The sequence below is a fragment of the Chamaea fasciata genome, unplaced genomic scaffold (assembly GCF_029207755.1).
Source record: "Chamaea fasciata isolate MVZ Bird 193981 ecotype frontalis unplaced genomic scaffold, bChaFas1.0.hap1 SCAF_5, whole genome shotgun sequence".
NCBI lineage: Eukaryota > Metazoa > Chordata > Aves > Passeriformes > Sylviidae > Chamaea > Chamaea fasciata.
This window is the reverse complement of record NW_027094090.1, coordinates 65,400,329-65,426,753: the sequence shown is the minus strand read 5'-3', so window position 1 is coordinate 65,426,753 and position 26,425 is coordinate 65,400,329. Positions and strand designations below refer to the sequence as shown.

General features: G+C 45.0%; 1 protein-coding gene across 5 annotated transcripts in view; it reads left to right on the top strand.

Annotated features, from left to right (window-relative positions):
- The window catches only part of MRTFA (myocardin related transcription factor A), a 91,397-nt gene extending 65,630 nt beyond the window's left edge, over positions 1-25,767 (top strand). For 4 of the 5 annotated variants that reach the window (XM_066184185.1, XM_066184182.1, XM_066184183.1 and 1 more), the window contains 12 exons: positions 10,612-10,667; positions 12,158-12,233; positions 12,901-13,062; positions 14,510-14,685; positions 15,140-15,295; positions 15,798-16,048; positions 16,405-16,582; positions 16,851-17,966; positions 19,121-19,231; positions 22,113-22,289; positions 22,664-22,724; positions 23,151-25,767. In XM_066184185.1, the coding sequence (XP_066040282.1) occupies positions 10,612-10,667; positions 12,158-12,233; positions 12,901-13,062; positions 14,510-14,685; positions 15,140-15,295; positions 15,798-16,048; positions 16,405-16,582; positions 16,851-17,966; positions 19,121-19,231; positions 22,113-22,289; positions 22,664-22,724; positions 23,151-23,650 (3,020 nt within the window). In that variant the 3' untranslated portion in view covers positions 23,651-25,767. The remainder of the gene's footprint in view (positions 1-10,611; positions 10,668-12,157; positions 12,234-12,900; positions 13,063-14,509; positions 14,686-15,139; positions 15,296-15,797; positions 16,049-16,404; positions 16,583-16,850; positions 17,967-19,120; positions 19,232-22,112; positions 22,290-22,663; positions 22,725-23,150) is intronic. The other variant, XM_066184184.1, reaches the window with a different exon arrangement.
- The last annotated feature ends 658 nt before the right edge of the window (positions 25,768-26,425 follow it).

Sequence of the window (26,425 nt, the reverse complement as noted above, 5' to 3'; positions counted from 1 at the left end):
ACTGGTCTTCTGTGTCCAGCACAGCTACCATCACAAAAACCCAAGGATCTTTGAGATACTGAATTTGGGAAGCAAGTGCTTGCCACATGAGTTTCTAAGGTTAAATCATGCCTCTGGACTTCAACATCTCAACCCCAAGATTTGGCCATACATCCACGCTTGTGTTTGTGTAGAGTAGCTAAAAATGCTATTCCTGCTTTAGCCTTTACCTGGTAGTCCAAGCACTTCTCAGTTTAGAAAAAAAATAGTTTTTTAAATACTTGAAAATTATGCACTTCTAGCTTTATTGCTGCATGGCTCAATAATTATGTTCCTATTTTCTTATTTATTCTTATTTCTTACTATGAATCTTGTCGATTTAGTGTATGTGTGCTAATTTAAGGAGACCTGTCAGTTGAGGATATATAATATAATATAATATAATATAATATAATATAATATAATATAATATAATATAATATAATATAATATAATATAATATAATATAATATAATATAATATAATATAATATAATATAATATAATATAATATAATATAATATAATATAATATAATATAATATAATATAATATAATATAATATATCGACCTTTGGTTCCTGTTACATATAATAGCTACAGTAGAACATATTAAATGTCAGAAACAAAACAAAACAAAAAATAAATTTTATAAATTGTTTAACTGTTAATTGTGAAGTAGGAGCATCTTTCTATGTTTGTCAGAGAAAGGAGAGGCAGCAAGCTGTTGGAGCGTTACAGTTACCTACAGGTGTAGTATTTTTCATTACATGAGCTGTTCTGCCATCATGCTGGTGACTTCAGGGGCCATTCTTCATGCCTCGGATATATTTTGTCTTCTACATAAGGGCCAGGATAGATGAACTGCTATGCCTAGGTGGAGTTCTACTGGCTTGGAACTGTTGCAGTGTGGCTACACAGCCGACATTTCAAGGTTGTGGTGCGTTCTATTAGAGCTGCAGCTAAACCCATTGCTTTAACATCCTGAGAGACATGTCTCTCACCATTTTACATATCAGATATTTGTAGTGACATTCCAGTAGTTTTATGGAATCTATTTATAGTAACAAAGCAAAAATATAAATTTTCACTTCCCTGCCATTTTATGTGTGCTTTTCTGCCCATTGGCAACTGCTTCTTTTTCATGCTTTTAAGCTGAAACTGTAATTTTGTTAGGACAAGGAGTTAAAAGCATATATGTGGACTGTAAATATTGTTACTCCATACAGAAGCTGCAGCTAGACTTCTGATATACTCAGTGTCATGCTCTGAGAGTAAGACTGGTACACTAAGCAAGTATTGTAAAATTAAAAAAAAAAAAAATAGAGCACATTTGCAGTTGTCCTCTACATTTTTTCTGTTTCTGGTGTGTTGTACAGAAATTTGTAACTGGTTATATTTTAATTTGATTGTATACCTATAACTTGTCTCCCAAGAATTATTTGCTGGTTTTTCGACTTCGATCATTTTTCTTGAAGCACAATTTCAAAGCCTTCAGGCTTCATGTGTAGTAGGCTGTATGTACATTTGAGGGGAAAGTCTCATTGTCAGAGGACTAATAACTGCATCTGCTTTGTTTGTATTTTTAGATGTCTGAGTGTGTTTTCCATGTGTTTATATGATCTGTGATAATTAAGACATGATTGGAATAATAAAATTCATTGTGTTAGGATGGAAATGTGCTGTTTGACCTTTCTGAAGCTGTAGAAAAAAGACCATGCTCAGGTATTTGATAGGCTAGATTTGGTCCTTGATTGCTGCCATGATAGAAGATTTAACTCTGCCAGTTGCAAGAGAAACGTAATAGTTCAGGAGAGTAAAGTCTGTTAGGCAATACAGTTTCCCCCTTTGTGTTCCCACAGTTGTCTTAGCTTCATTCTTACTTGTTGTCTGGGAATGGTCTCTGCTTTTTGTGACCTTTCCCACCCTGGGCACTCTGGAAAGCTACCAGAAGAGTTTGCAAAAGCCAATTACCTGTGCAAGAAACAGGCATGGGGTCTGGTCCACGAATGCATGGATCAAAGGGTTCCTGGTAGAAGTTCCTTGTCTCCCTTTTCCTCTTCATTTTGGAGGTGGTATAATCCTGATTGTAATGAACCTTTGCCTTTTTATTTTTCATTTCAGGATTTAGGTAATTTCTTTTGAATGCCAAGAGTTAATGGCAATGCATGGAGGAGATTATACGTTATTTGTATTTGCTGTAAATGTTTTCTGACACAAAGCCGTAGCCACAGACATCCACAGATCTGGTAACTGTTACCATGGGTGACAATTTCCATTTTACTTCTAAAGAGGATGAACTTTTTGAGAAATTGCACGTATGTTAGATTTTAAATTAACTCAGTGTTGGGTCTTGGAAAAATCTTAGTCCTTTCTGCCAATAATTTCATGTTTACTGTGACAAACCTATACTTCAGGCTTTTCATACATTTAATGAAAATCTTCAACTGCATCTGGGATACTGCTGTACTGAAGTTACTTACAGTCTTGCTGAAAGTGGGTTCAGGAGAGGTGCCTGGTGCAGGCATTGGAAGCAGCACAGCTGTTGAGTATCTCCATGGTGAGCGGAGCTGAGGCAGAGTACCACAGTTCCCCCTGCCTGTGTGCTTCAGCAGCCAGGGCAAGCCATATGCAGGGAGCTGGAAGGTGGCTCTTTTTGGGAAAAACAACTGCATGGGCTGGTACACTGTGCAGGTTCAAATTGTTGACCCGGGAGAAGGGCTGGCTCTTTGAGGCAGGACCTCAGCAGCAACAGCAGCTGGGCTCACCAAACAATCTTCTAACAGGGTCTTCATTTGGCTGCTGTTTTCTGTGTGTGTGTCTCTGTTGATTGGAATAGCTGGGCAGTGGGGAAGACACAGTGAAGCTACAGCACTGTATCTGTAATGCTGTGCTTTGGCAGTGCTGGCAACACCAGCAATGTGGGAAGGAGACTTTCTCCAGCCTTTCTTCTGTTTGGGACTAGAAACACTCATAATCCTTCAATCACAATAACGTTCTCATTGGAGGGTGTCACTGAAGGGCAAACTGCATTTGTTTGAGTGCCAGAGATGTGTTTCTTACCTTCATGAACATATTTGTGTTGACTTTTTAGGTCAGTCTTAATTTTTAATTTTCTGAGTTTATGTATTTTGGGATTTGAATAATCACAATTTACCAGTTGTGGCTTATTTTCCTATCCTTAACTTGATACTCATATTTTAGCCTTAATCCAAGGTCATTTACCAGTGTTGGGATATGGTATCAAGAATTCTCAAGTGTGATCAGGTCTGTGTACTGGATGAGAAACTCACCAGAGCTGCAGATGGAGAAAAGGATGCTGATGGAGATCTCATCTCTCAGCTGTGTATTCTTCAGCCCCTTTTCATATTTCTGCAGCATACAGCAGCTCTTTGACACTGCCCCACTGGCAAGATGACAACCCTTTCTGTGCATGTGACCCAGTTTTTTGTTACCTTTTTCTTCCATGCTGTGAGAAATGCTTTTTTAAAGTGGGGTGAAGATGAAGGGAGGAAGAGAGTGCTAACTGCCTTGCTCTGTGGTTCAAGTTCTGTGTCTTAGCAAATCCTATGGGTGGGAGCCCCACCATCAACCAACAGCGGAAGTCATCGAGCCTATTTGCAGCACTTTATCTCATCTTTTTACGAAAGCATAGTAAACAAGAGAGAGGAACCAGAATTTGGTTGAGAGCAGGGGTAAATAGCTGCAGCAGGAAGGCCTTCTGGCATTCTGAATTAACTCAGCGTGTCTGAGTTGGGTTTGGACATGACACAAGCTTTTCTTTGTCAAAGCAAAGGAAGGCTTATTCTGAATTTAGCTGTAGCCTTTCTACAAACATTGTGTGTTGTCTTACCAACTGATTTGCAGTTCAGATACCACCTTGTTGTCTATGATGAGTTAGATACTATGGCCAAGGAAAGCTCATGTGCCTCCTCTCCTCTGTCAGTCTACAAGTCTGATAGCCTCAAGTAGTGATTCACTGATTACAGAAGACTTTGCAGCTTCTGGTTCTCACAGGCACTTCAGCTATGAGTATCTGTGCAGATCTTTTTGCCTTTCTTTCTTCCCTGTGTTTAGTTCCGTGCAAACCTCAGTGTCTTCTGTCAACTGCATAAGCAAATGCAGGGTGTATGGGTATTTTGACCACCTTTTCACAGCAGTTGGGTCAGTCCTCTTCCCTTGCTGTGTTTCATTCTTAGAGTGTCTCAGTCTGGTTCTGATTCCACTTATTTCTCATGCTAGGTAACAGGAACTCGGAGGTCTGCATATGAATATCTTTGAAAGCTTTGCATGCTAAAATCTGCTTTTGTACACTGCAGGGTAAACCCCAAACAAAAATGTTTGCACCATTTTGCCCAGCTTTTTGTCTCTGCTGTTATATTGAAGATTTGGGGTTGATTCCTGAGCCTTGATTCAGTCTGTTGCTTATAGCAGCACTAGTTTGGTGCTTTGCACCAGTGTCTCAAGGCCAGGCTGGATGGGACTTCGAGCAATCTGGTCTAGTGGGAGGTATCCCTGCAACCATAGTAGGGGGGTTGAAACTACATGATCTTTAAGTTTTCTTCCAACCCAGACCATCCTGTGGTTCTGTGATTCATTCACACTTTGCCATCTGCAAAATGCAGCTTGGACTGGGGGAACACTGAACTCAGGCATTGCAGTTTTGCATCCTGTTTCATAGGAATTAATACATTGCTTTGAAGTGAAGATTAGCAACTTTTGTCTCCGGGCTTTGTATGGAAAGGTATGGGTCAATGTAGATGGTCTTGTGTGCTGCTGCTTGGTTTTAGGGGGTCAGATGGAAGAACACAGTTGCCACATATAGCTGCAACACTTTTGAAGCAGGGTGGAGGGCATGGAACAGTTGCATAATTGATGTGCAAGGAGGTTTCTCATGGTAGCTGAGGGTGTGACCACAAAGATACTAGTGCTTCAGGAATTTTGGAGATGAAGCATCAAAATACTCTACAACAGGCAGCAGAGAGACTAAAGAAATAGGATGCGTGTGGTAGGAATTTCATTAGGTCCTTGCTAGCCGTCCTGTCTCTGTCAGGAAAGCCTAATCCTGCTGTCAGTCATCTAAAGGTGAGGGGTAAAACTCATCCTCCCAGCAGCAGATGTTACAAACTGCCACAGTTGTCCAAGTGTGACAAAAGTGTGAACAGCTCAATGGAGGTCACCTGCTGGACTGTGCTGTCCCAAGCCCCGTTGGTAATGCTATTGTCCCATCTGTCACTGAGCCTTTTTTAGTGCTTGTTGGGCCATTTCTAACACCAGGCTGTTTTCCTGTGGTGAATGGAGCAATTTGAAGATATGGGGGCCATGGTTCAGCAGGATGGGGCTCCTGCTGCAGTGCTGGCCTTAAATTCAGCCTCTCATTTCTGGCTTTATCTGGCAGGGCAGTTGTGCTCAGCTTTGTTGGAGCCGTGCTGTAAACCAGCATACCAATCCAGGTTAAAATAACTCTTTCTAAAGAACTGTGGTCGGAGTCCAAAGACAGTTTTGTCAGCTTTACTGAGGGCTGACATGCTTTGTCCCAGACCTAGGCACAAGAATGAGGGCAGAAAGTGGAACTGCAGGTTACTGAGGCTGAAAATGCCATGTACATATCATGTAGAAATAAAACCAGAAGGCAGGCAGGAGGTAAGCTAACTGAAACTGGTGTTGCAGAAGTTACTTTTTCATTGTCAACTATTTCTTTTCTGCATACAGTGGGAAAAAAACCCCAACAGCTCATACTGCAGCACTCTGTTCTCATCAGGCCTCACTCAAAGGTAGCTGGGTAGTTAGATCAAGGATTCAAGTTAAGTTTGGAGAGGATCAAGTACCATGGAGAGGTGCAGGAGATACTTTATGGCAGCATTTCCATAGTAGAGCTCCCCGTGCGCTACAAGTATAATTGAAGTACTTGAAGCATCAAGGGCAAGGCAGAAACACGTAGGACATGGAAAAGTGGGGAAAAAGAGATCATTACTGAAGCTGGGTCTACTAATATTGAAGCTGGATCTAATATTTGTTGAAATGCTTATCAGGAAATTCAGGGTGTTAAATGTGTTTTTTGCACTTCTTGGGTTTAGTGAGGTGCTTGAAACAGCCTTGCCTGATGTTTTTGGGAGCAAGCTGGAACTACTTTGAAGCTGCCTATGCAACTTGTGAGGGGACAGAATTGGAATAAAGGCTTGGTGTCAGACTCAGAGGTTGAGTTGAGCAGGGTGGTTGGGTGGAATGGGAAGGGAGAAATCAGTGTTTGACATGATTCAGTATTTTCAGTGATTTGATGTAAACAAAGGAACAGTCTGCATGTTTATTAAGCTCCAGGTTAGTATGCTGGGGGGAGGACAGGGCTGGGATTCACAATGTTTGGAGAAGTCAACAACTATGGAATAAAATGAAAGAAAAAGGCAGAATGTCTATATTTTGCAATGCCTAGTCAGTGGCTTGAATTGAGGATGAAAAGTGGTTGGCTTGGTAGCAGCGGTGCAGAAGAGGATTGGAGACCTTTAGTGGAATTGTGAGACAAGCACAAGTGAAGGTTGTTTGCTTTATGTGCACAAAAAAGGCAAACTGGCTGTGACATGTGGCTGAGAAGTGTTATTGAATAATCATTTAACTTTACAACAGCTGATAAAGCCTAGGCTGGAATATGTGCCCAGTTCTGGACGATAGCCTTCAATAAAAATACAGCTTAAATGGAAGGGGTCCAAAAAAGACTAAACAAGCAAAGGTCTGGATAATGTTAGCTACAAAGGAAGGTTGAAGCAACTGCCTTCGGGTCATTTAGTATATCAGAAGATTGTAGGAAAACCGAAGTTTTCACAAGAGATAGATGTAAAGAGGAAGAAAATAAATTGTTCTCTGTAATGTTTGCAGGTAAGGTGGGGAGCAAAGAGTATAAATTGTAGGAAGGGAAATAAAAGTTAGACATTCAGAAATATTTTTAAATAGTAAAAACATTTGTGCACTGGGATAATTTCTCTGCAGTAATACTACATCTTTTCATGAGAAGTCTCCAAGAACAGGTTAGACAAACTACATAAAGAATAGTTGAGTGTATTTTATGCAGGCTGAGCAGTCAGAAGGCATCAGATGTTTGGAGTTTCCTCATCCCTAACCCTCTGTGGTTGTATCTGATGCTTCAGGTCTTAAGGGCTGTGGACAGAGAGGGAATGCTGCCTCACACCCACCTGGTTTGCACACTATCTCAGCCACTCATTCACATACACTGCCAGAATGAGCCACCACAGCTGATGTGGCTGAGAACAGTAGGGCTTTATCAATATGGGTAGTTTTGAATGGAATGGATAAAGCAGTGCTCTGGTGAGTGAGCCAGATGGGTTATGAGGCACAGGAACAGTTTTGCAGGGATCAGTGCTAAGTGACTGGAAGAGCCGTAGTAGGAGCTGGAAAAGGGGCATATCTGCACCGTGGGTCTCTTTTAGAGCTCACCCAGAGCCTTATTGCTTCCGAGTTCTTCATAGGGTTATACTTTTAGGTTTTTTATTTGCTGTAGTAAAGTGAACAGAGTTGTTCCACAGCTCTGGGCTAAGTTGTCATTTCAAAGCCAAAAAATGTGCAAGGATTAGTTAACTTAAAATGGAGTATGATTTTGTAATAGACACCCTATTCTGACATATCAACCTCATCCTATATTGCTGAGGGAAGCAGTGAAGGATTTGTGTCCTCTTGACATTTTCAGAGGTCAAATATGAAGTCCTCTGTCATGTTGCCAGCCCAGAGAGCTGCATCCCAGTGCATGTTTCCAGAGGACTAGTCATGAAAGACTGAAAGTGTTCTTTACAAGATTATTCCTGTAGCAGCTCTGCATTACTTACATTTAATAAAATGCATAAGTGTTTTTCTTTTTTCTTACTCAGGGATTCTTTTCTTGCTTTGTTCTTCTGTATGCAAGAGTTTTCCTGCACTACCTGTGACGCCAGCTGAACTCTTGCAGTTGACTTTTCTGACCATTAGCTGTGGTCAGAGAAATGCCACTTAAAGTTCATCTGCTGCCTCATACTGACAGCAGTGGTAGGCAGGAAGGGGAGAGTAAAGAATTACTGCTGTGTCTGCACATTCTGGTAGACAGCTTTTGAAGACTCAAGATGAATCCTGCTTCTCTTGTCTCCAGGGTAGATGTTTATGCAGATTTAAATGTTGCTTGCTATCTTTGCCCAAGTGGACCTGAGCTTTTATTTTGCTTTTCTGTGAGATGCACACAATGAAGGGAAAGCGCGTTCAGGTTCAAGCACATGCATATTCACAAGCAGCTGTCTCAACTTGAAAGAGTATTGTTTGTTCCTTGCTCTTCATTGAAGTGCCATGGTCAGACCGCCCAGAACACCTCATTACAGGCATCAGCTGAGGCCTTGTTGGTGCCTCGGCTAGATGGGGAAGTTTTTTTGCATTATTTTTGTAGTTATTACAAAACAATATCCGTACCATATCTCTTTGGTTTATCTCAAAGTGCATTTCACAGCTTGTGTAACTTTCTCTGGTGATTTCTTTCTGCAACCAGATTTATGCAACTAATCTGAGCAGGAACTATTTGCCCCATTGTTGTAGGGGTCTATATACTCACTTGCTGTGGTTTTCAGTTATTCTTCATTTATTCTACTAATTATTCTTCATTCACTTTTGTAGTCCAAATCCCACCTATGATGCCTAGCATGTTCAGAATTCCTGCCATGTGGACTGAATTCCACTTCTTACCCCATTGATGTGATCCTAGAGGTGATGCCTTTCCCTGGTCTTAAAAAATGGAGAGCCAGACACAGTTAAGGGATAAGGGGTTTTTACCTCGGTATTTTAATAAGGATCCTTATGATGCACCACTTCGCCAAGGTGGGACGCACCTCTATGCACACACACAGTAGACTGTGTATACAATTTGTAAGACAAATTTGTCTATAGACAGACTATCATATCTACACAAGGATGCCCCAATGGGTGGCCTGAATGAATAGCGTGATATTTCCCCATCCAAGGAAGTTCCCCCTGGATGGGCCAAATCTCTTGTTTGCAGGATAAGTTCTAGAGGGGGCTTTGGTTTCCCAAGATAGCATTGGGTTTTCCGGCCTCCTGCAAGGAGGCCATTAGGATGTTTCATCTCCTGGCCTAACAGAATACTAGTACTATGCTAAGTTATCAGACTTAAGGAATTACAAGTATGTATGCTAAGAATACTGAGGATACATAAAAGTTATATAAAACATGTATAAAAGAAAAGGCAAAAAATCAGCTTGGCACCAGAGGAACTCTGTATTTCACAGAATGTGTCTTAACCCTTTACAGAATGGAGTCTGTACTCCATTTCATTCTGTAGGAAAGGGTGTGGAAGGCTCCACATGCATTAGAAGTAGCTTCTTACATTGCATTTATGTGGGGGCTTTTATTTTTTAAGTCCTTTGAGACTTCATTATGAACTTATATTTGAGAAATACTTAATCACTGATCTTAAGTTAAAAATAATGTGGGCAGACTATTTTTCACAGAACCTGGATGCAACACATCAGAGTTGCTAACTCTATGAGCTTGGTTTTCTGTCTTCAAAAGATTTGCAACTTATCATTCAAGTTGAAGTTCTTTAACTTTTTTCTTTAGCTGGATGGTAATTCAGTCAGTTTAGGATATGAGTATTTCAGAAATATGAAAAGAAATTATTATGCTTCCTTCAGCTACTTCTTAATACAAACCACAATGTTGTAATTTTTTTTTAAAAGCTACTTGCAGCTTCAGGGAAACTGTGAGGAGCTACTGACACCATCATCACCCCCACCCCCCCGCCCTGGTTTTACTGTGGGACATGAGCTTTGTGTGCTCCAGAGGAGCCAGGCAAAGTGAGAGATTCCTCCAGGGTTAGTGTGGTCCTGGACAGCAGAGGATCAGCTTCTTTAAACCTGATCTATTTTGGCCCTGGTTTTAAACAGGGTCCAAGGGGGTAAGGTCTGTTCTGTGGAGAGCTGAAGTTAATTCCTCAAGCTGTAGTTTTCTGTCAATAGACAGGTGTACTTTTCTCTCCAAGTGTCCCTGTTCTCATGATAATTTCTCTTAGAGAGAACAGTATATATGTCCTGTGGACCTGCAGGATTTGCAGCCAGTCCTTGCATGTGTACAAAACACAGGTGCAGATTCAGGAAAGACTTTCAGCTTCCTTTGAGATTAAAAGATGGTAAAGGGGATTTACAGTTCATTAGCATTGTCCCCCATCCTTCCAACTGTTTGACCTCTTCAGTGTTTCAGAACCATAGTAATACCTTACTATCTGTTGAAGCTTGTAAAACGCTTTTTTGGGGGGCTGTTTTTGAATCATATTCTTGGACCCAACTTTGGGAACAGTGATTAATTTGCTCAGAAGTGTACCTGTATTAGACTCTCCAGTGGCCCACAAAAATTTCAGATCAGATCCTGTGTCCCTGTGCTGTCAGATGAAGTATGGCAATTCCCATTGCTTTGACCATCTAGTGATCAGCCTCAGTGTGTTGGAAGATGCAAGAGGCGGTTGCTGCAGTGTGTTTAACTTAGTTGGCCTGAAGGGTTGTATAGTGAGAGAACTTCCATCATTCTAATTCATTCTCTAAATGCTTTTCCTCTCCACAGCTCTGAAAAGCCCAGCTGCATTTCATGAACAAAGAAAGAGTTTGGAGCGGGCCAGGGTAAGATGCAATATAATCTTTAGTGTTTTGGGAAAGTCAGCAATAGTATGTGTTGTGTTTTGGGCATCCTGTAGCTGTTAATGAGATGCAGAAGGGAATTGTTGATATTCTGGATGTAATGCAGCTTTCTGTAGTCAGAGGTGTATTGGATGGGGTGTTCTGCAGCTTGCATGTGGTGCTGGTTAACCCTCAGTGAACTAATTGTGCCTAAAGCCCATTGAATATGGTGCCTGGATTTTCCCTAGAGTCATCTTTCTGGAAGTGACTGATATTCTTCTTCCCCACTGTCCATGCACTTGACCTTTTTATTTTTATGGTGTTTGTTTTGGTCTTAAATACTATTAAATGCTCTTATCCTGTGGAGCTCAGTTCCACCTTTGAGGAAAGTTTCTCTGTTACCTGCACATGCAATTTTTACCTAGAGGACTAGAAAAACTGAGAATTGAATAGATAGGATCCCCCAGAATCTTGTGACACTGAAATCACAGACTTCTGTCTCTACAGAAAGAGGAAGCCGGGCATCATACTTCATGTGCCACCTTTTCTAATTGGGGAGTTTCTTGATAATTTCTGTTCCTCAGAAGGCCTCTGGGGATATTTTTTCTGATTAGCCTACAGTGGAATGAAACTTGTTATGACTAAGTTTTGTTTTAAAGGTGAAAACAACATAAGTAAAAAAAATAACAGCTGTGATTAAGACCTGTAAGGGAGTCCCTTTAAACTGTGGTAGGATTGCAATGGGGGACTTTGCATTAAGACCAGTGACCAGAGGGTTTTTGCTTATTTCTCTTTTTCTCCTAAAACTTTATTAAGTTAATATTTTTATGTGGGTAGTTGAGCAACTATGGTGCAGATTTCTGACTGACTTTAATACTTATTTTCTCTGAAGGTCCATCTTGATGTCTAGTACTTACCAGTGTATTACCCACTCCTTCCAGATTCCCATTCCTCAGCAGTGTAAAGAGTAACATGTTCAGCCTGTCAGGGTCATCTCTGTACATTGCTTCATAGCACTTTTTCCAAAGACAGAGCTAAAAGCAGCTCTGGAGATGAAATAAGCCTTGTCAGCATTTAGGTTCTGCCCCACAAGGGACTGCATGGGGTCTTTAGCTTAACAAATAACTTATCTTTAATCAAAGAGTATGCCCAAATCACAAGTCGGCCCTGAATGGCAGCAGTACATGAAAGTGGTGGTGCATACAATGGGAAAAGAAGACTTCAGTTCCTGAGGGAGTCCTTCCCAGATTCTGTTCTGTGGGGCAGCATTGCACAATTGACTGAGGTAATTACAATAGAAGGTCATCTTTAGAGTAAGTTCATTCTCTGAGTAAGCTCTGGGGCAGGAGATAGATCCCTTCTCCATTTTGTGCTTATTTAAATCTAAGTCTCAGCTAAAGATGGTTGTTTCTTTTCATTATGCTGTTCACGATTACCTCACTCCTGTGTCTGATCAGCTGAAAGTGGTTCTTGCTTGTCTATTTTTGCTACAGACAGAGGACTATCTGAAACGCAAAATCCGGTCCCGACCAGAGAGATCAGAGCTGGTTAGGATGCACATTCTGGAAGGTATGGCAAGTGCTGAACATGAAAACATCAACAATAAACTTTATCGTAACTACCTTTTTAACAGCTTTCTGTTTTGCCTCTGACTTCCAAAGCTTCCTTCCAGTTGGAAGCGGGCAGAAGATCATGCCTGTTGCATGATTTCTTGGGAGGGATTCAACTCTGCTTGCTTGGACATTATTCTCAGAAAAATCCAATGTGTGAATTCTATCTGTGCAGTTTTGTGTAGCTGAGCAACACTGAAATAGAATGACCATGGACTGCTCTTCCACCAAGGGAAGACACTGCAAAATGTCCAAGATGGAGTGAGGCAGATTTGATCTGATTAGTAATGAACCTCAGCTTCAGAGAGGGAGTGCTATGCTGCTGCTGAGCACAAAGCTTGGGGCACAACCAGGGGGAAAAGATGAATGAGAATTGGGTGACATCAGTTTGAGAAGAGTGAATTTGTCACAAGGGCTACTGTAGTTATCTTTATAATCTAAATATACATAACATCTGTTACATCTTTGTAGTGCATAGTTATCTATTGTTATCTATCAACTATTTTTCTGTACAGTTACCTGTTGTTATCTACAGTTACCTTTCTGAATAGAATTAAAATACTGCTGAAGAGCATGGGTTGACCATTGTTGGATTGATGCCATTTTATTTACTTTCCCCCAAACAGAGACCTCAGCTGAACCCTCCTTGCAGGCTAAGCAGCTGAAGCTGAAGAGAGCCAGACTGGCAGATGACCTCAATGAGAAGATAGCGCAGAGGCCAGGGCCCATGGAGCTAGTGGAGAAGAACATCTTGCCTGTGGAATCGAGCCTGAAGGAAGCTATTATTGGTAATGTCAGAGGAAGATCTTTGTGGAAGGCAGAGATGCCTTTCCCAGATGTGGCTGTGATTACCTGTCATTTCACCTGCATGTCTAAGAGAGTGCAATCCCATGGCTGGTCTCATTTTCCTGGCCCAGAATCGTAGGCTTTCAGCCCAAGGATTTGGAAAAGCAGATCTCCTTCTGGCCCAGATAATGCTATGGAGACATTAAATTATAGGGAATGTGGACATCCAGAAAAATATGAAAGCAGTTGTATACCCTAAAGACTTGAAAGACTGTTGAAAATTGTATTCCCTAGATTGTCTCCTTAAGATCCCTCTCTCAGTATAACATGTCAACAGCATTGGTCAGGGAAAACCCACTGACTTAGATCAGGAGAGGAGACAGAATATAAACAAGTGTGGTGAAACAAAAGATGTCTGTGAACTCAAAAACTTCAGAGGATTTAATCTCTTTAAAAATAAACCAGAAGAGATGTAAATCATGCCAGTGCCATTCCAAGGGCTGCAAGGAATGCTGAGAAATAGCCTTCCCACTGCCTCAGCAGTGCTCTTTCCTGTCTCCCCAGACTGAGCAGTCTGTGTGTTTGTGGTTATTCATCCCCTCAAATACGCAGAGCTACTGTAAAGTCAAATGGGACACAACTGTAAGCAAGACAGAATACTTTCCATAAAAAAGGAAAAGGACAGTGTTGTGGGAGAGTCTGGCTTCACTATTGAACAAGAAGTAGTTGAGGAAGTTGAGGAACTTGTGAACTGAAGCATAAGAGATGTGGCTTCCTTCTGATCGAGCAAAGTACATCTCTGGATTCCTCCTGATTTTAGGTGAGGTGCAAATGAGAATATTTCCCTGCTTAGCAGGATTAATTTGAGAAAATCTGGTCTAAAAATACTTAGATACATTTCAAGTGTATACTCATGTAAATTTATCTACTGGGCATGTAGATGGACAGAAACGCTAATAGCAGCCAGGGCCACTACTTGATCCACAGCCCTTGTTTCTTGTAAGACTAGAGGACAATTTGGTATTCTGTCTTCAAGACAGAAGAATCCAAGAGAGATTCTACCTTCCACCATATAGATGAACACCATGAAGCCATGACTCAACCTTATACTGCCCCATCTTCTTCTTTGGTGCCAGATGATAATGAAATAAGTCATGCCACAGAGCTGGTTTTGGGCAGACCTGAGTATCTCTTCTCACACTCACTGATCTTGCCTGGCTAAGAAGCAAGGGAAATGGTTTACCCCAGTCTACATAATTTTATTGTACTGATAGATAGTGAATGTAAACACTTAAACCTGATCCAGTTGGGACTCTGTTCTTTCATTTTTAGCTGGTGCTTTAACCCCAACTCTCTCCATGCCTTTATTGTCTTTGTGAAACATCTAGTGTCCAATAAAGTCATTTCTTATTCCACTTTACAGACCACAGTTAATGTTTGTGTTTTTAGTTGGACAGGTGAACTACCCAAAGGTTGCAGACAATTCCTCCTTTGATGAGGACAGCAGTGATGCCCTCTCCCCAGAACAGCCAGCCAGCCATGAGTCCCAAGGGTCTGTCCCATCGCCGATGGACTCCCGGATTTGTGAGCCTCTCACTAACACCACTGGTACATCACTAGCTCAGGTGAGAATGTGGAGGCCTGCTGCATTATCCTGGAGCTGATTTGTGGCAGAGGACCCTAAAAAGTGAGACTAAGGCTTCCCTAAGAGGTATAGTCTGTGAGAATTCACAAGGGGTCTTAGCTCCATGTGGTGTCAGTGACGTCTTCCTGTGGTTATTCACAAACCCTCATGGTGGTGCCTTGTGGGGAAGTGGGCAGCTATTGCTTGGTGATACAGCCTATATGCAACTGATCCCAGCAGGAAATGCTGGGAGATACAGGTGTTGGATTTTGATTCCTCTTCTGCCCTAAGAAGTTGTGCTGCTTCTCAGGGACAACTGAAGCGGTGGGTTAAAGGAGTCTCATTAAAGATTTGAAGCCCCATGCTCCTTCCTTCTAAGTGGACACTTCTTGCACTCTGTTAAACTATTTCCCTCCTCTTGTGTGTATTCATGATGCCTTCTTCTGTCCCTGCAGGGTTCATCCCAGTTGCAGATTAGCACAGACTCTAGTGAAACTCTTTTCGTACCTGAGCAGCCACCTCCACCACTGCCACCTTCACCTCTTCTGCCCTCTAGTCTTACCAATGGAGTGGCTCTTACTGCTGCCAAGCCCCCACCAACACTCATTAAGGTACTATTTTGGCTGATGTCTTCATTGTTGAAGTCTGAAGGAAGATAAGAAGGTTACTTTTAAGCAGGTTTGGAGTTGGAAGTATTAGATTAACAGATGTAAAGGAAGGAAACATTTCTCACTAGTGCCTTTCTCTGACACTAATTGTAACATATTTAATGGGGTTTTCTGTTCCATGGTGTATTTGCCTTCTATAAAATGGATGCTGAATGCAAAATGTTTTGAAACAATCAGTGTTATCTATAATTAGAGTCAATGAGTCTGCACTGGATGAGCAAATGATCTGGTGTGCTGGGAAAGGTGACCTTCATTATGGTGCAGCATAAGCTGCTGCCAGTGCAGTGTTTGTAATGTCTCAGTTAGAAAAGCATGGAAAGACCCTGAGGTGAACAAACTAGAGAATTTCAAAATTAAAATCTCAGTGTGTGTTCTGGTTTACATGGGGTGTTACGTTATATCAGTGTTTCCATTCTTACTTTCTTCCTCCTTTTCTTCTAAATAGCAAAGCCAGCCCAAGTCTGCTAGTGAGAAGTCTCAGCGCAGTAAAAAAGCCAAGGAGTTGAAGCCGAAAGTCAAGAAGCTTAAATATCATCAGTATATTCCCCCAGACCAAAAGCAGGACAAGGGAGCTCCTCCCATGGATTCATCCTATGCCAAAATACTGCAACAACAGCAGCTCTTTCTCCAGCTTCAGATCCTCAACCAGCAGCAGCAGCACTACAACTATCAGACCATCCTGCCAGCCCCACCTAAGTATGGGTCTGCAGTGGCAGCTCTCTTAGCAAGCACTTACTAGCCCTCTTACCAGAGACATGGTGTTCTGGGTGTGAGAGGTGGCCACTGGGTGTGACAGGTGTGACACACTCAGTCTTGTAGGTTCCAGAGGGCCTCAAAAAGAGCTGGTGCGAGATGAATCAGACAAAAGCAGCTGAAGTGAGTTGGTTGATATAGCAAGGGGCATGGATATAGTCGAGAGCATTGGTGTGCTTCAGAGTCTAGAGCAGCTCTAGTGACCCAGATGTTTCTGAACGTGTATGTTTGTAGACACTGAGGGCCTCTGGTGTCTTTCTGCTGTGGTTTTGATGTCTGTGTTCTTTCTTTTCCTGCAGACCTCCAGGAGAGCAGCAGAGTGGTGCCAGTGCCAGTGCCCCTGCTGTACGCAATCTCTCTACCACAGTCAGCAGCACATCTTCAGTATCTTCTGGTTCCAATGGGCTGATGAGACAAAACAGTAATGCTGCGGTGGGCAAGCCTGGCCCTCTCCCTGCCAACCTGGATGAGATGAAGGTAAATGTCCTGTGAAGCCCCACAGACCCTTTCTGTCATTGTCAGTGGGCAATACTGAATGATACTGCTGCCCCAGAGCAGGGCTGAGGTGGACTGATAGGAGTTAGTGATAAGAGCTGGGATTGCTACCCTGCAGTCTGTACCTGAGGTGCAAGTTTGTTGGCCTGCAGGAAGATCGGTTTAGTCCTTTGTCTCATAGCTCTGGTGGCTGTTGATAGTTGTTCAGTTAGTTCTCTTAATCTTGCTCTGTTTTTTTCCCCCATATCAGGTAGCAGAGCTGAAGCAAGAGCTGAAGTTGAGGGCCTTGCCTGTCTCAGGCACAAAGATGGATCTGATTGAGCGTCTCCGAGCTTACCAAGAGCAGAATGGTGCAACCAGCCAAACAACCCCCACTCCCAAGCCCAGCACAGCAGCCGTCCTCCCTAAAGCTGCCGAAGTGGTGGTGGCCTTCCCAACTGCCAGGCTGAGCACAGGGCCAGCCCTGATCACCACTGGCATTGCACCAGCAGAAGTCGTTGTGGCCACAGTTACTGGTGGCAGTGTGATGAAGTTTGGGAGCGCAGGCTCAACTCCTCCTGTTTCTCCAACTCCTTCTGAGCGCTCGCAGATGAGTACAGGGGATGAAAACTCGGGCACTGGAGATACCTTTGGAGAGATGGTGACTTCACCTCTGACCCAGCTCACCTTGCAGACGTCTCCAGTGCAGTTCTTGGTGAAGGAAGAAAGCTCTAAGTCTGCCTCCTGCAGCATAAATGTGGCACCCAGGTCAGAGCAATGTAGTGCTGGTAACAGCAGAGATGCAGAAGTTAGGGACAAAGACCGGATGCTGCAGGAGAAGGACAAGCAGATTGAGGAACTCACCCGTATGCTGAAACAGAAACAACAGCTGGTGGAGATGCTTAGGCTACAGCTGGAGCAGGAGAAGCGCTCTCAGCAGTCACAGCCAGCCCCAACAGCTGCAGGAGAAAGAACAGCCCTCGCCTCCAAACCAGGAGCATTTGGAACCCAGGTCAAGAGTGAAAATGGTTTCCGGAGTTGCCAGTTTGCGAAGCAATCCAGTGGCCAAACAAACGAATTCAACCCTGCACCAACTGCTAGCCGAATGGACACTTCGAATCCAAGCTCAGTGCCAAAGAAAGCCGTGATGGTGAAGCAGGAGGTGCCAGCCACAGAAGCAGAGCCGCCATACCAGTCCCACAGCCCGCGGCTTTTTCTTGGCCAGCAAGGGAGTGTCCTGAGCGACCTCATCAAGGGCACCCCTCCCCCCACCCTCATCACTGACTCCACAGGGACCCACATCGTCCTCACTGTGACCAAGCAGAGCGTCGAGAGGCAGGGCCTCTCTCCCCATGGGATGGCAGGGAGCAGCTGCCCACCCTTGCAGGTAGGCAAGCGTCAGATCCCATCACTGCTGTAGGCAGTTGGTTTCCTCTCTCCTTGTCCCACTCTGGTTACCATAGAATGACTTAATAGGGTGGAAATTTAGTGCAGTAAATACTGGAAGGGCAGAGTTGCTCACTGCAGTGGTTGGTAGATTGTGGCTTTGTAAAACAGAGCAGTGTAAGCAGATCTTCGGCAAAAAGACTGGAATTAGACAATGATGAGCTGTGTACAGCAATGCACAAATGGCTCTGTACATCATAGGCTGTTCAGCATTCTTCCAAACACATGGTTCTGCCTTTTGTCAGGCAGGACCTCGGGCTTGAACAACAAGGGTTTGCCTCCACAGTTCACTAATTTTTAAAAGAACAACTATGCCTGTGGTAGTAAAATGGCAGAGTGTATTTCACCTCTCGTCCTTAACTGTAGAGATCATAGTTGGAGTGATAGATGGGTCATCTTATCTACCAAGAGCTGAAATCAGACCCTGGGAGCAGACTGTTTTATGGCTGCTCTTTGTTTTAATGTGTCAGTATTTCAGTGTTAACAGAGTCTTTCCTTAGAGATGATTTACTATTCCCCTGCTGGCATGAGCTCAGCACTTAACAGAATTGTTCCAAGTGTTCCTTCCAAGAAAGGATAAATATGCCCAAGTTTGATGGCATAAGTCAGGCCCCAGCACCTTCCATGACATCAAAGATAATTTTCATTCTCCGCTGATACATTTCTGCATTTTCTGCAGAGCAAGTGGCAGCATCTTGCCATCAGTGACAGGCACTGAGCAGGCTACGTTTGCTGCATAGCAGGTGAGATGTCAGCAGCTGTCTAAACATCAGCATCCAGTGTCAACCTTGAAACCCCGGAGTATCTCACCTGAACTCCATTGCTGCTCCACAAGGGCACAATTCCTGTGTCAGATCAGGCAGTCCTTGAGATGTATCATGGGTGGCCCAGGGATTTAGGCTGGTACTACCTCCTCTCTTAGGACTCTCAATTGCATCCAATCTGATTGCTCTGCTCAGGAAAAGAGAAGGATTGAATTTCATAAAGAATAAAGAGTGGGTAAAAAACAAACTTAAAAATGCTGTGAGTAACCTAAGCCTTGTGTCCATGTCATGTCTGCAGAATGACCTGTTATGGACATCCTTTTCTTTCCAGAGCGTACAATCATCACCTGCTAAAACTTGCAACCAACTGCCGTGTCAGGTACCTGCAAACACCCCTCAGCAGCCCACGCAGCAGCAGCCCAGAGGACCAAACCAATCTAAGGTAGCGCACTGCCTGCTCACTTTTCTCCCTTCGTTTTGTTTGCCTGCTGCCAGGGTTTGTACCCACAGGCAGTGGGTACAAACATACCACATATCAGTGGGTATTGTCTGTGGATTAAAACCAATGAGGGGCCGGAGTGGGTAGCCTTGATTGACAGGGGTGTCCCAGATTCTTGAAGGGGTGCTGCTGAACAGAGAAGGTGGCTGCTGCATAGAGAGAGGGTGGTGTGGGTGGTGTGGCTGCTGCTGAAGGGGCATGTGAAGTCAGAGGGGTAGAAGGGCTGTGACCTTTTAGTCTCTAGTACTGCTGAGCATGCTGTCATTTCCATTCCCCTGCTCTGAGCATGCCAGTTAATCACAGCTTTGTGAAGGGCTATACTGCTTCAGGAAAGAGAGCACCTCTGCCTTTAACCCTCTCCAGGTGCTGGCTGTACATTTCCCTTTCTAGCCTGCTTAACTGTCTCTCTAACCAGTAATTAAGATAAGATACAGAAAGATTATGAGGAGTTCTTAGAGCTTGGAGGATCATTTCTGAATCAGTTCTTGGAAAGGGAAAGTTCCTGGAAGACAGAAGTAATTTCTAGTACATTTAGAGTGAGATACCTGCTTTGCAAAGGGTCAGAGCCTTAGTTTACTTTGAGACCTTGGAGGAAGTGCAGAAGGTAAATGAGGACACCTTTTTCCTTGGAGTTCCTTAGCCTTTTTGCTTCAGAGGCATCTGTACTGACTCTTCCAATCCTTTTGCCTTCCTGTGGCGTCAGAAGCCAGGTCTGCAGGTGGTCACCGGGCAGCTGGCCTATACCATGTTGTCTTTCTCAGCACCTCCAAACCTGCAGCCTTTCTTCCTCAATGGTTTCCATAAGCCCCTGAAAATTGGTGCTTCTGGCAAAACTAGCCCACTCAGTGTGTCAAAAAAGGTACCCTCCCAGCATGTCCCAGTGGCCTGTGCCACAGCCATGGTTTCCAGCCCTTCTCAGGAAGAGTGGACCCCAGCAGAGCTGGTCTGGGGTTGCTCCTCTACCTGTGGGGCACAGAACAGATGAGCAGCTTTCCAGGGAAAACAGGATGGGCAAGGGCATCAATATGTACATGTGTTGGAAGTAGCATTCAGCTGCTGCCCAGGGTTTGCTGCTCCAGGGGAGCAAGTTTCTGTGTGGGTCATGTGTAGCTGCTGTAAGAGGAAAAGGCCTGATCCTCGTTTCAGCTGTTCTTATGGTCAGTTATGTGCTAATTCATCTGGTAAAGCTGAGTCATGGGCACCACTTCCTGCAACACTTGGGATTTCCTTTGGAGCTCTGGTGCTGCTGAGTGCTCCGGTGCTCTCCACCCACCATCAGGCTGTTAAACTTGCTGCTAAGTGAAGCTAGCTTGTGACCCCAAAGCAGGCACTGCAGAGGGAGGTGGGTAGAAGACAGGCCCTGGGTATACTGTACAGAGTAGGCTGAACACACAAGGGAAGTGCCCTTTCTCTCCAAAGTGTGGCAGGAATCCCCTGCTTGGACAGATGAGGCTCTCCCCATCTAGGCGAAGTGAGGAGGTGGTTTGTGGTGTGTCTGCTTTAGCATTGGATAAATCAGCTAAAGATTTCCAGCTGTGAGTTGGAGGGGAAATTTGTTTTCTTTCCCTGCACCCAGGGCATAGTGCACATGCTAAAACATTTGTTTGGAAATTAAGAACAAAAAAGAAAATGCCTTATATTAAAAAAAAAAAAACAAAGAAAAAACATGAAGTTAAATCAGGTATCATGTTCATATCTTGTTTTGTTTGCTTTCAGCTATGCAACCTTACCTCTCAATCAACCAAAGACCAATGCTTGGGGATCAGTAGTATTGTAGAATTCCTTTGTTAGATGATAGTTTAAGGGAAGTATGGGGTTCTATTGAATGTTATGCTTATGCTTTTTGCTTGCTTGCTTTTAGTAATATGCTTGCTTTTAGTAATGCAAATTTGCCAGTTAGACAACCTAAGGCTTTAGCCAATGCATCAGATTTAGAAATCATATGTCTTTCCTGTACAATCCTAGAAAAGACACTTTCCACTTGTTTAATTAGCATGCCAACAGATGCATGAGACTAGTGAATTCCTCACCTTCCCAAGGCATCTTTTGAACCTGAAGAATTGGACATCTCTGATTCTGTAAACATGATTTTTTTTGTGCCAAATTAAGCTATACAAGAAAAGATCAATATTTGGTCATGGACATTTCTTTCTACCACTCTAGGCAGTGGTAAGTCAAGAAAAACAAAGCGATCAAAGCAGTCTTCATGGTTCAAAGAAGAGGGGGAGATGTTGGAATTCTGGAAATTGAGAATTTGGTGTTTTAGTATATAGTAATACATGTGAGTTAAGATGGAGGATTTTGGGTGTTGTCTAAGTCCTTCTTCACCTTCTTCTTCCTTCTTCTTCATGGATTTGGGTGGTTTTCTGTAATTGGGTGAAAAAGGTCTGCATTGCAGGCCTTGGGTGGTCATTACTGGGTCAAAAGTATAAATAATATAGGTGTCACTTCATTATTGGGTAATTATTGCTTAAACTTGGAAAGAGTTAGAGGCACTTCATTTTACCTTGTTTCCCTAACTTGGTAGTTAGAGCTCACAGCTCATGAGTCTGTAAATAGATAAGAAATAATAAACATCCAAGACTGAACTCGAAGCCTACATTTCCCGTGTATTAATCCTGACCATGGCAGGGAAAAAAGCCAGAACCTTCACATGCACAGGGTCCAGGGAAGGAGGCAGGCTGCTATGGGCAGAGCAGTGCAGAGTGCTGTGCAGTGCTCACAGGGAGAGGTGATGGTCTCTCAAAGCAGCTGTGAGACAGGAGTCAATGTAGACTTTTTCCCTATTTGCATTCATTCCCTCTTCTTCCTTCATTCTAAACAGTCCTCATCACAGCCTTGCTCTCCTGCTGCCCCTTCCCCCTCCCAGATGGACCTGGAGCAGCAACAGCACACACCGCTTTTTGGAACTCCTCCACCTCCTCTTCTGGTTCCCTCAGTCCCAATGGAAGAGCCACCACCAGGCTATGAAGAGGCCATGAAGCAACAGCCAAAGGCCCAGGTGAGAGCAGTTATTCTCCCTGGTTTCCTTGGAGAGCAGACAAAAAGTTGCCATTGTAAATCTACTTAGTTTCTTGATGTGGGCTAATGATAGGGAATGGAGACACAACTGCACCTTCCTTGTTGAACTTCCTCTGGAGGGTTTGGGTCAGACCCTAAATCACAGGTAAAAAATCCCAAGCCATTCATTGCCATTGCTGACCATACTTTCCCTGGGTTACAGAGGAGTCTGGTGCCATGTCGTGGTGTGCTCATTCTTCCTAGAAAACAGCCCCGTTCCTCGGGCAAGGGAGGAGAGCCAGCAGCCAAAGGGGTTGCTGGATGTGGAAGTTCCCCTGGTAAATAGGAAGCTAATCCTGCACTTGCTCTTCCCAGGAGAATGGCTGTTCCAGCCAGCAGATGGACGACCTGTTTGATATCCTCATCAAAAGTGGAGGTAAGAAGACAAAGCCAGCATTTCCCATGGTCCTTGGGTCTGAGTCTGGAGATTGTAGAGCACTGAGGGGAGAGTCTGTCATGGCCCTACTCTTTTCTCTGGTGTCCTTTCCAGTGCCTTTAGCACTGGCAGTAGTCATTAAGGCACTGAGGGCGATGTCAATCAGACCTTAATATGATTCTGTGATTCTTGTTGGCTCTGCTGCATCAGATTCAGGCACATAGCTTCTGAGATACTGGACAGAGATGGAATTTCATGGAGGTGGGCTGAAAACTCCCTGTAGCGAGGCAAGCACAGGCACAGAATGTTTCCTCATCCCAGCTGATAGCTTAGTCTGGGGGGTGTCTGTGGCCCTGGTGGGTGGGAGGGATCGTTCTGGTGTTCAGACAGACTTTTCTTTACCTGGCCTATTTGTTCCCTTTACAGAGATTTCTGCTGACTTCAAGGATCAGTCATCCCCAGCTGGGAAAGAACCACCTGTAGTCCCGGCCTGTTCTCCGTCGCCCAGCAGCCACCACTCCTCCGAGCTGGCAGTGCTGGTGTCCTTGGGGCAGCCGGTGCCCGTGGGCAGGCTGGAGGACTTCCTGGAAAGCAGCACTGGCCTCCCACTGCTGACGGCAGGCCACGATGGGCCGGAGCCCCTGTCCCTCATTGATGACCTCCACAGTGAGATGCTGAGCAGCTCGGCCATCCTCGACCACCCGCCTTCACCTATGGACACCTCAGAATTGCACTTCACTCACGAGCCGTCTGGGGGCATAGCCCTGGATCTGGCTGAGGCTAACTTGGACAGCATGGACTGGCTGGAGCTGCCAGGGGGTTCTGTCATGAGCCTGGCTCCCCTGAGCACCATGGCTCCCAGCCTCTTTTCTACAGACTTTCTGGATGGACATGATCTGCATCTGCACTGGGATTCTTGCTTGTAATTTTGTGAACAGAGACTGAAGGGAATGGGAGTGGGAGGGCACAGGCATGGAGAGGGAAGAGGCCAGTCAACCAAAAAAAAGAAAAAAGAAAGAACTCCTAGTATTTGTACTACTCCTGTAACAGTGTCCTTCCTGCATGAAGCTGGCAGTGGGCCAGGCCAGAGCAGGGAGAATGGCTGCGGGGGGGACAAGAGGCAGGAGGAGCTGTGAGGCTGGTGGCCTCCTGCCCACTCCACACAGCCTGGCCCAGCCAGGGTGAGAGCAGAGCCAGAAGCCCCTGTTCCTCCAGGCAGGAGCAATGGCAGCCCATTGTTACCTCACGTGGGACAGAGCACAATGCTGCCTGAGCTGTTGCCAGAAGCAGCACTCTGCACCTTCCTGGGATTGGTGGATACAGGGAGCTATGCTGCCCCAGCACCGTCGGTCTTAACAGTTGTGGAAGGAGATTCTACCTCTGGAGCAGGACACAAAGGCAGGAGGGCTGTCTGGGGGCCAGAGCAGCTGCCCTCCTCACCACCTGCCATCTGTCAGGGGAGGGTCTGATCTGCTGCAGGGCTGAGGGGAACTGGGCAGAACAGGCACTTTCGCTAAACATAGCCAGGGGGGAACCAGGGCTCCCCACCAACCTGGTTTCCCAAATATCACTGAGCTTGGCAGAGGCCTGCCAGCCTGCCTGCTTGCTTCACTCACTTCGGGCTGCAAAACAGTTTTCTAAGGTGCCAAAATCAGGTCCTTGCATGTTAAAACTACTGCCAGGCACAGCCCATTGCCCCCAGCTCCCACGGCACTCATGACATCCCCAGGTGAGCAGGGCAGTCAGCCTGGGCAGGGATATGAAAGCGCCTGTGTGTCCTGGGAGCGGGTGAGGGGCACAGGTGGCAATCAGTAACATATCACTGCGGGCTATGTGCAATCTGTCTCCTATCTTCGGTGTGTTGGTGCCTCACTGTAGCACATGCCCCAGTGGAAAGCAGCAGCTGGGGCTGGATGTTGGACCCTGTAGCCAAGGAAGGGGAAGTGGGACTGCAAGAGTGGTGTTGTGTGACACAGCACAGGTCCTGGCTCAGTGACTGTGAGGGCCCCTTTCTGGGGAGGAGCCTTAAAGCAAGTATTGGGCAGCTGACCTCTGCTCTTCCCTCCCTCCAGTCCTACAGGGTAAAAGGCCAAAGTAAATGCCTGCTTACTTTGAGCTGGTGTCCTGTGTCCCTGTAGGGCCCCAGGGTGGTGCCTTGGTGGAACTGCAGACTGAGGAGTGGGTGGACAAGCCCCCAGGACCTCAGAGCCATGATGATGCTACACCTTGGACAAGGCTCTGGGGTGGAACACCAGACCTGTGGCTCACTCTTTTGCTGTTACTCTCGTTACTTTAGAATTCCTGTGTCAGTAGTAACTCACAGCCATACTGAGCAGGTGGGACATGGCTTACGTGGATATGGCCACCTTACCGCAAGGCTGTCCCTGCTTTGGCCCTGAGCTGGGTCCAGGCTGCTTGTGCTGAGTGGGGCGGAGGAAGCTGTGGCTTCTGAAGTCCTGCAGACTGAAGGTACTGACCTGCTCAGGCAATGAAAGGATCAACTGCCATCCTTCTCAGTATCTCTTTGAGGATGCTGTCCCCACCTTTCCCCTATGCTGGGCCTCAGAGCTTCCTGCTGGGGAGTGGTAGCTGTGAGCCTTGTGCTGCTTCCCTTGCAACTTTAGTACCTGGTCCTCTTCCCAGGGTGAGGCTGTGCCACAGGAGTGCTGGTACCTGTGGTCCGTGGTGAGGCAGGTGAATACCAACCCTGCACAATGCTATCCCTCAGCTACTGAACTTGCAGCTGGGTGGTGTTGTGCCTTTTTGCAGCTGGGAGATACTCCTGCTTTCCTGAGCCCTTTGCTTGTTAACTGCATGGGGAGCCACTTTCTTTATCATTTGCAGGGGGAGCCTGCTGGCAGCTTCCTTTCTGTCCCCTCCTCTCTCCTCTGGCCCTGAGCTGTAAGCAAGTTCTCTCTTATCTGCCTCTCTCAGTGTCTGGGTTGGGGAGGACAAGACACCCCTCCCCCTTCCCCACAGGCTTTCTATTCCTTGAGCTACAGTGTGACATCCTAAAAATCAGAATAAAAGAGACTGGTGTGCACCCCCTTTATCCTCCTGAGCCCTCCCTGAATTCTCTCCTGGTGCAGCCCAGGTGTTCACTGGGAGCAGAGAGTACTTAGCTTTCAGAGCTTTCACCAGCTCTTCTAGGGCAGCGGGGGCAAGGAGTTTCTAAGGGGTAAAAGTATGGGGGGAGTGGGAGGATCTCCGAAATGCTAATGGGAAAATGTAAAGCTGCCTGTTTGTCAGACTCAAGCAGAAACAGGTTCTTCAGCCCACAGCTGCAGTAGCCCCCACAAGAAAAAAAACAACAAAAACACCCAAACAAACAGCTATATGATTTCTTTTGTACAAATAATTACAAATCTTCAGCTGTTAAGAAGGAAATTATCAATGAAGTGCAATGAGCTCCTAGAGGAAGGTGGGAGCACTCCAGCTACAGTCCTGGCCTGACCTAGCCCTGGTTCCTTGCCCTGAGCCAGGTACTCGAGTCATTGGCAGAGAGATGCCAATGCCTGATACCAGTGTAGCCCTTCCCCAGAGGTTGCCGGTGAAAGGCTGAGCTCGCAGCTGCTCCCTTTCACCTTCACCCATCCACCATCAGGTATGAAACTGAATTTAGTTTTGAATTTAATTTTGCCTAACATACTTGCATTGGCTGAAGAGCTTCAAGAAGCCCAGAGGATATAGAACCAAAAGCC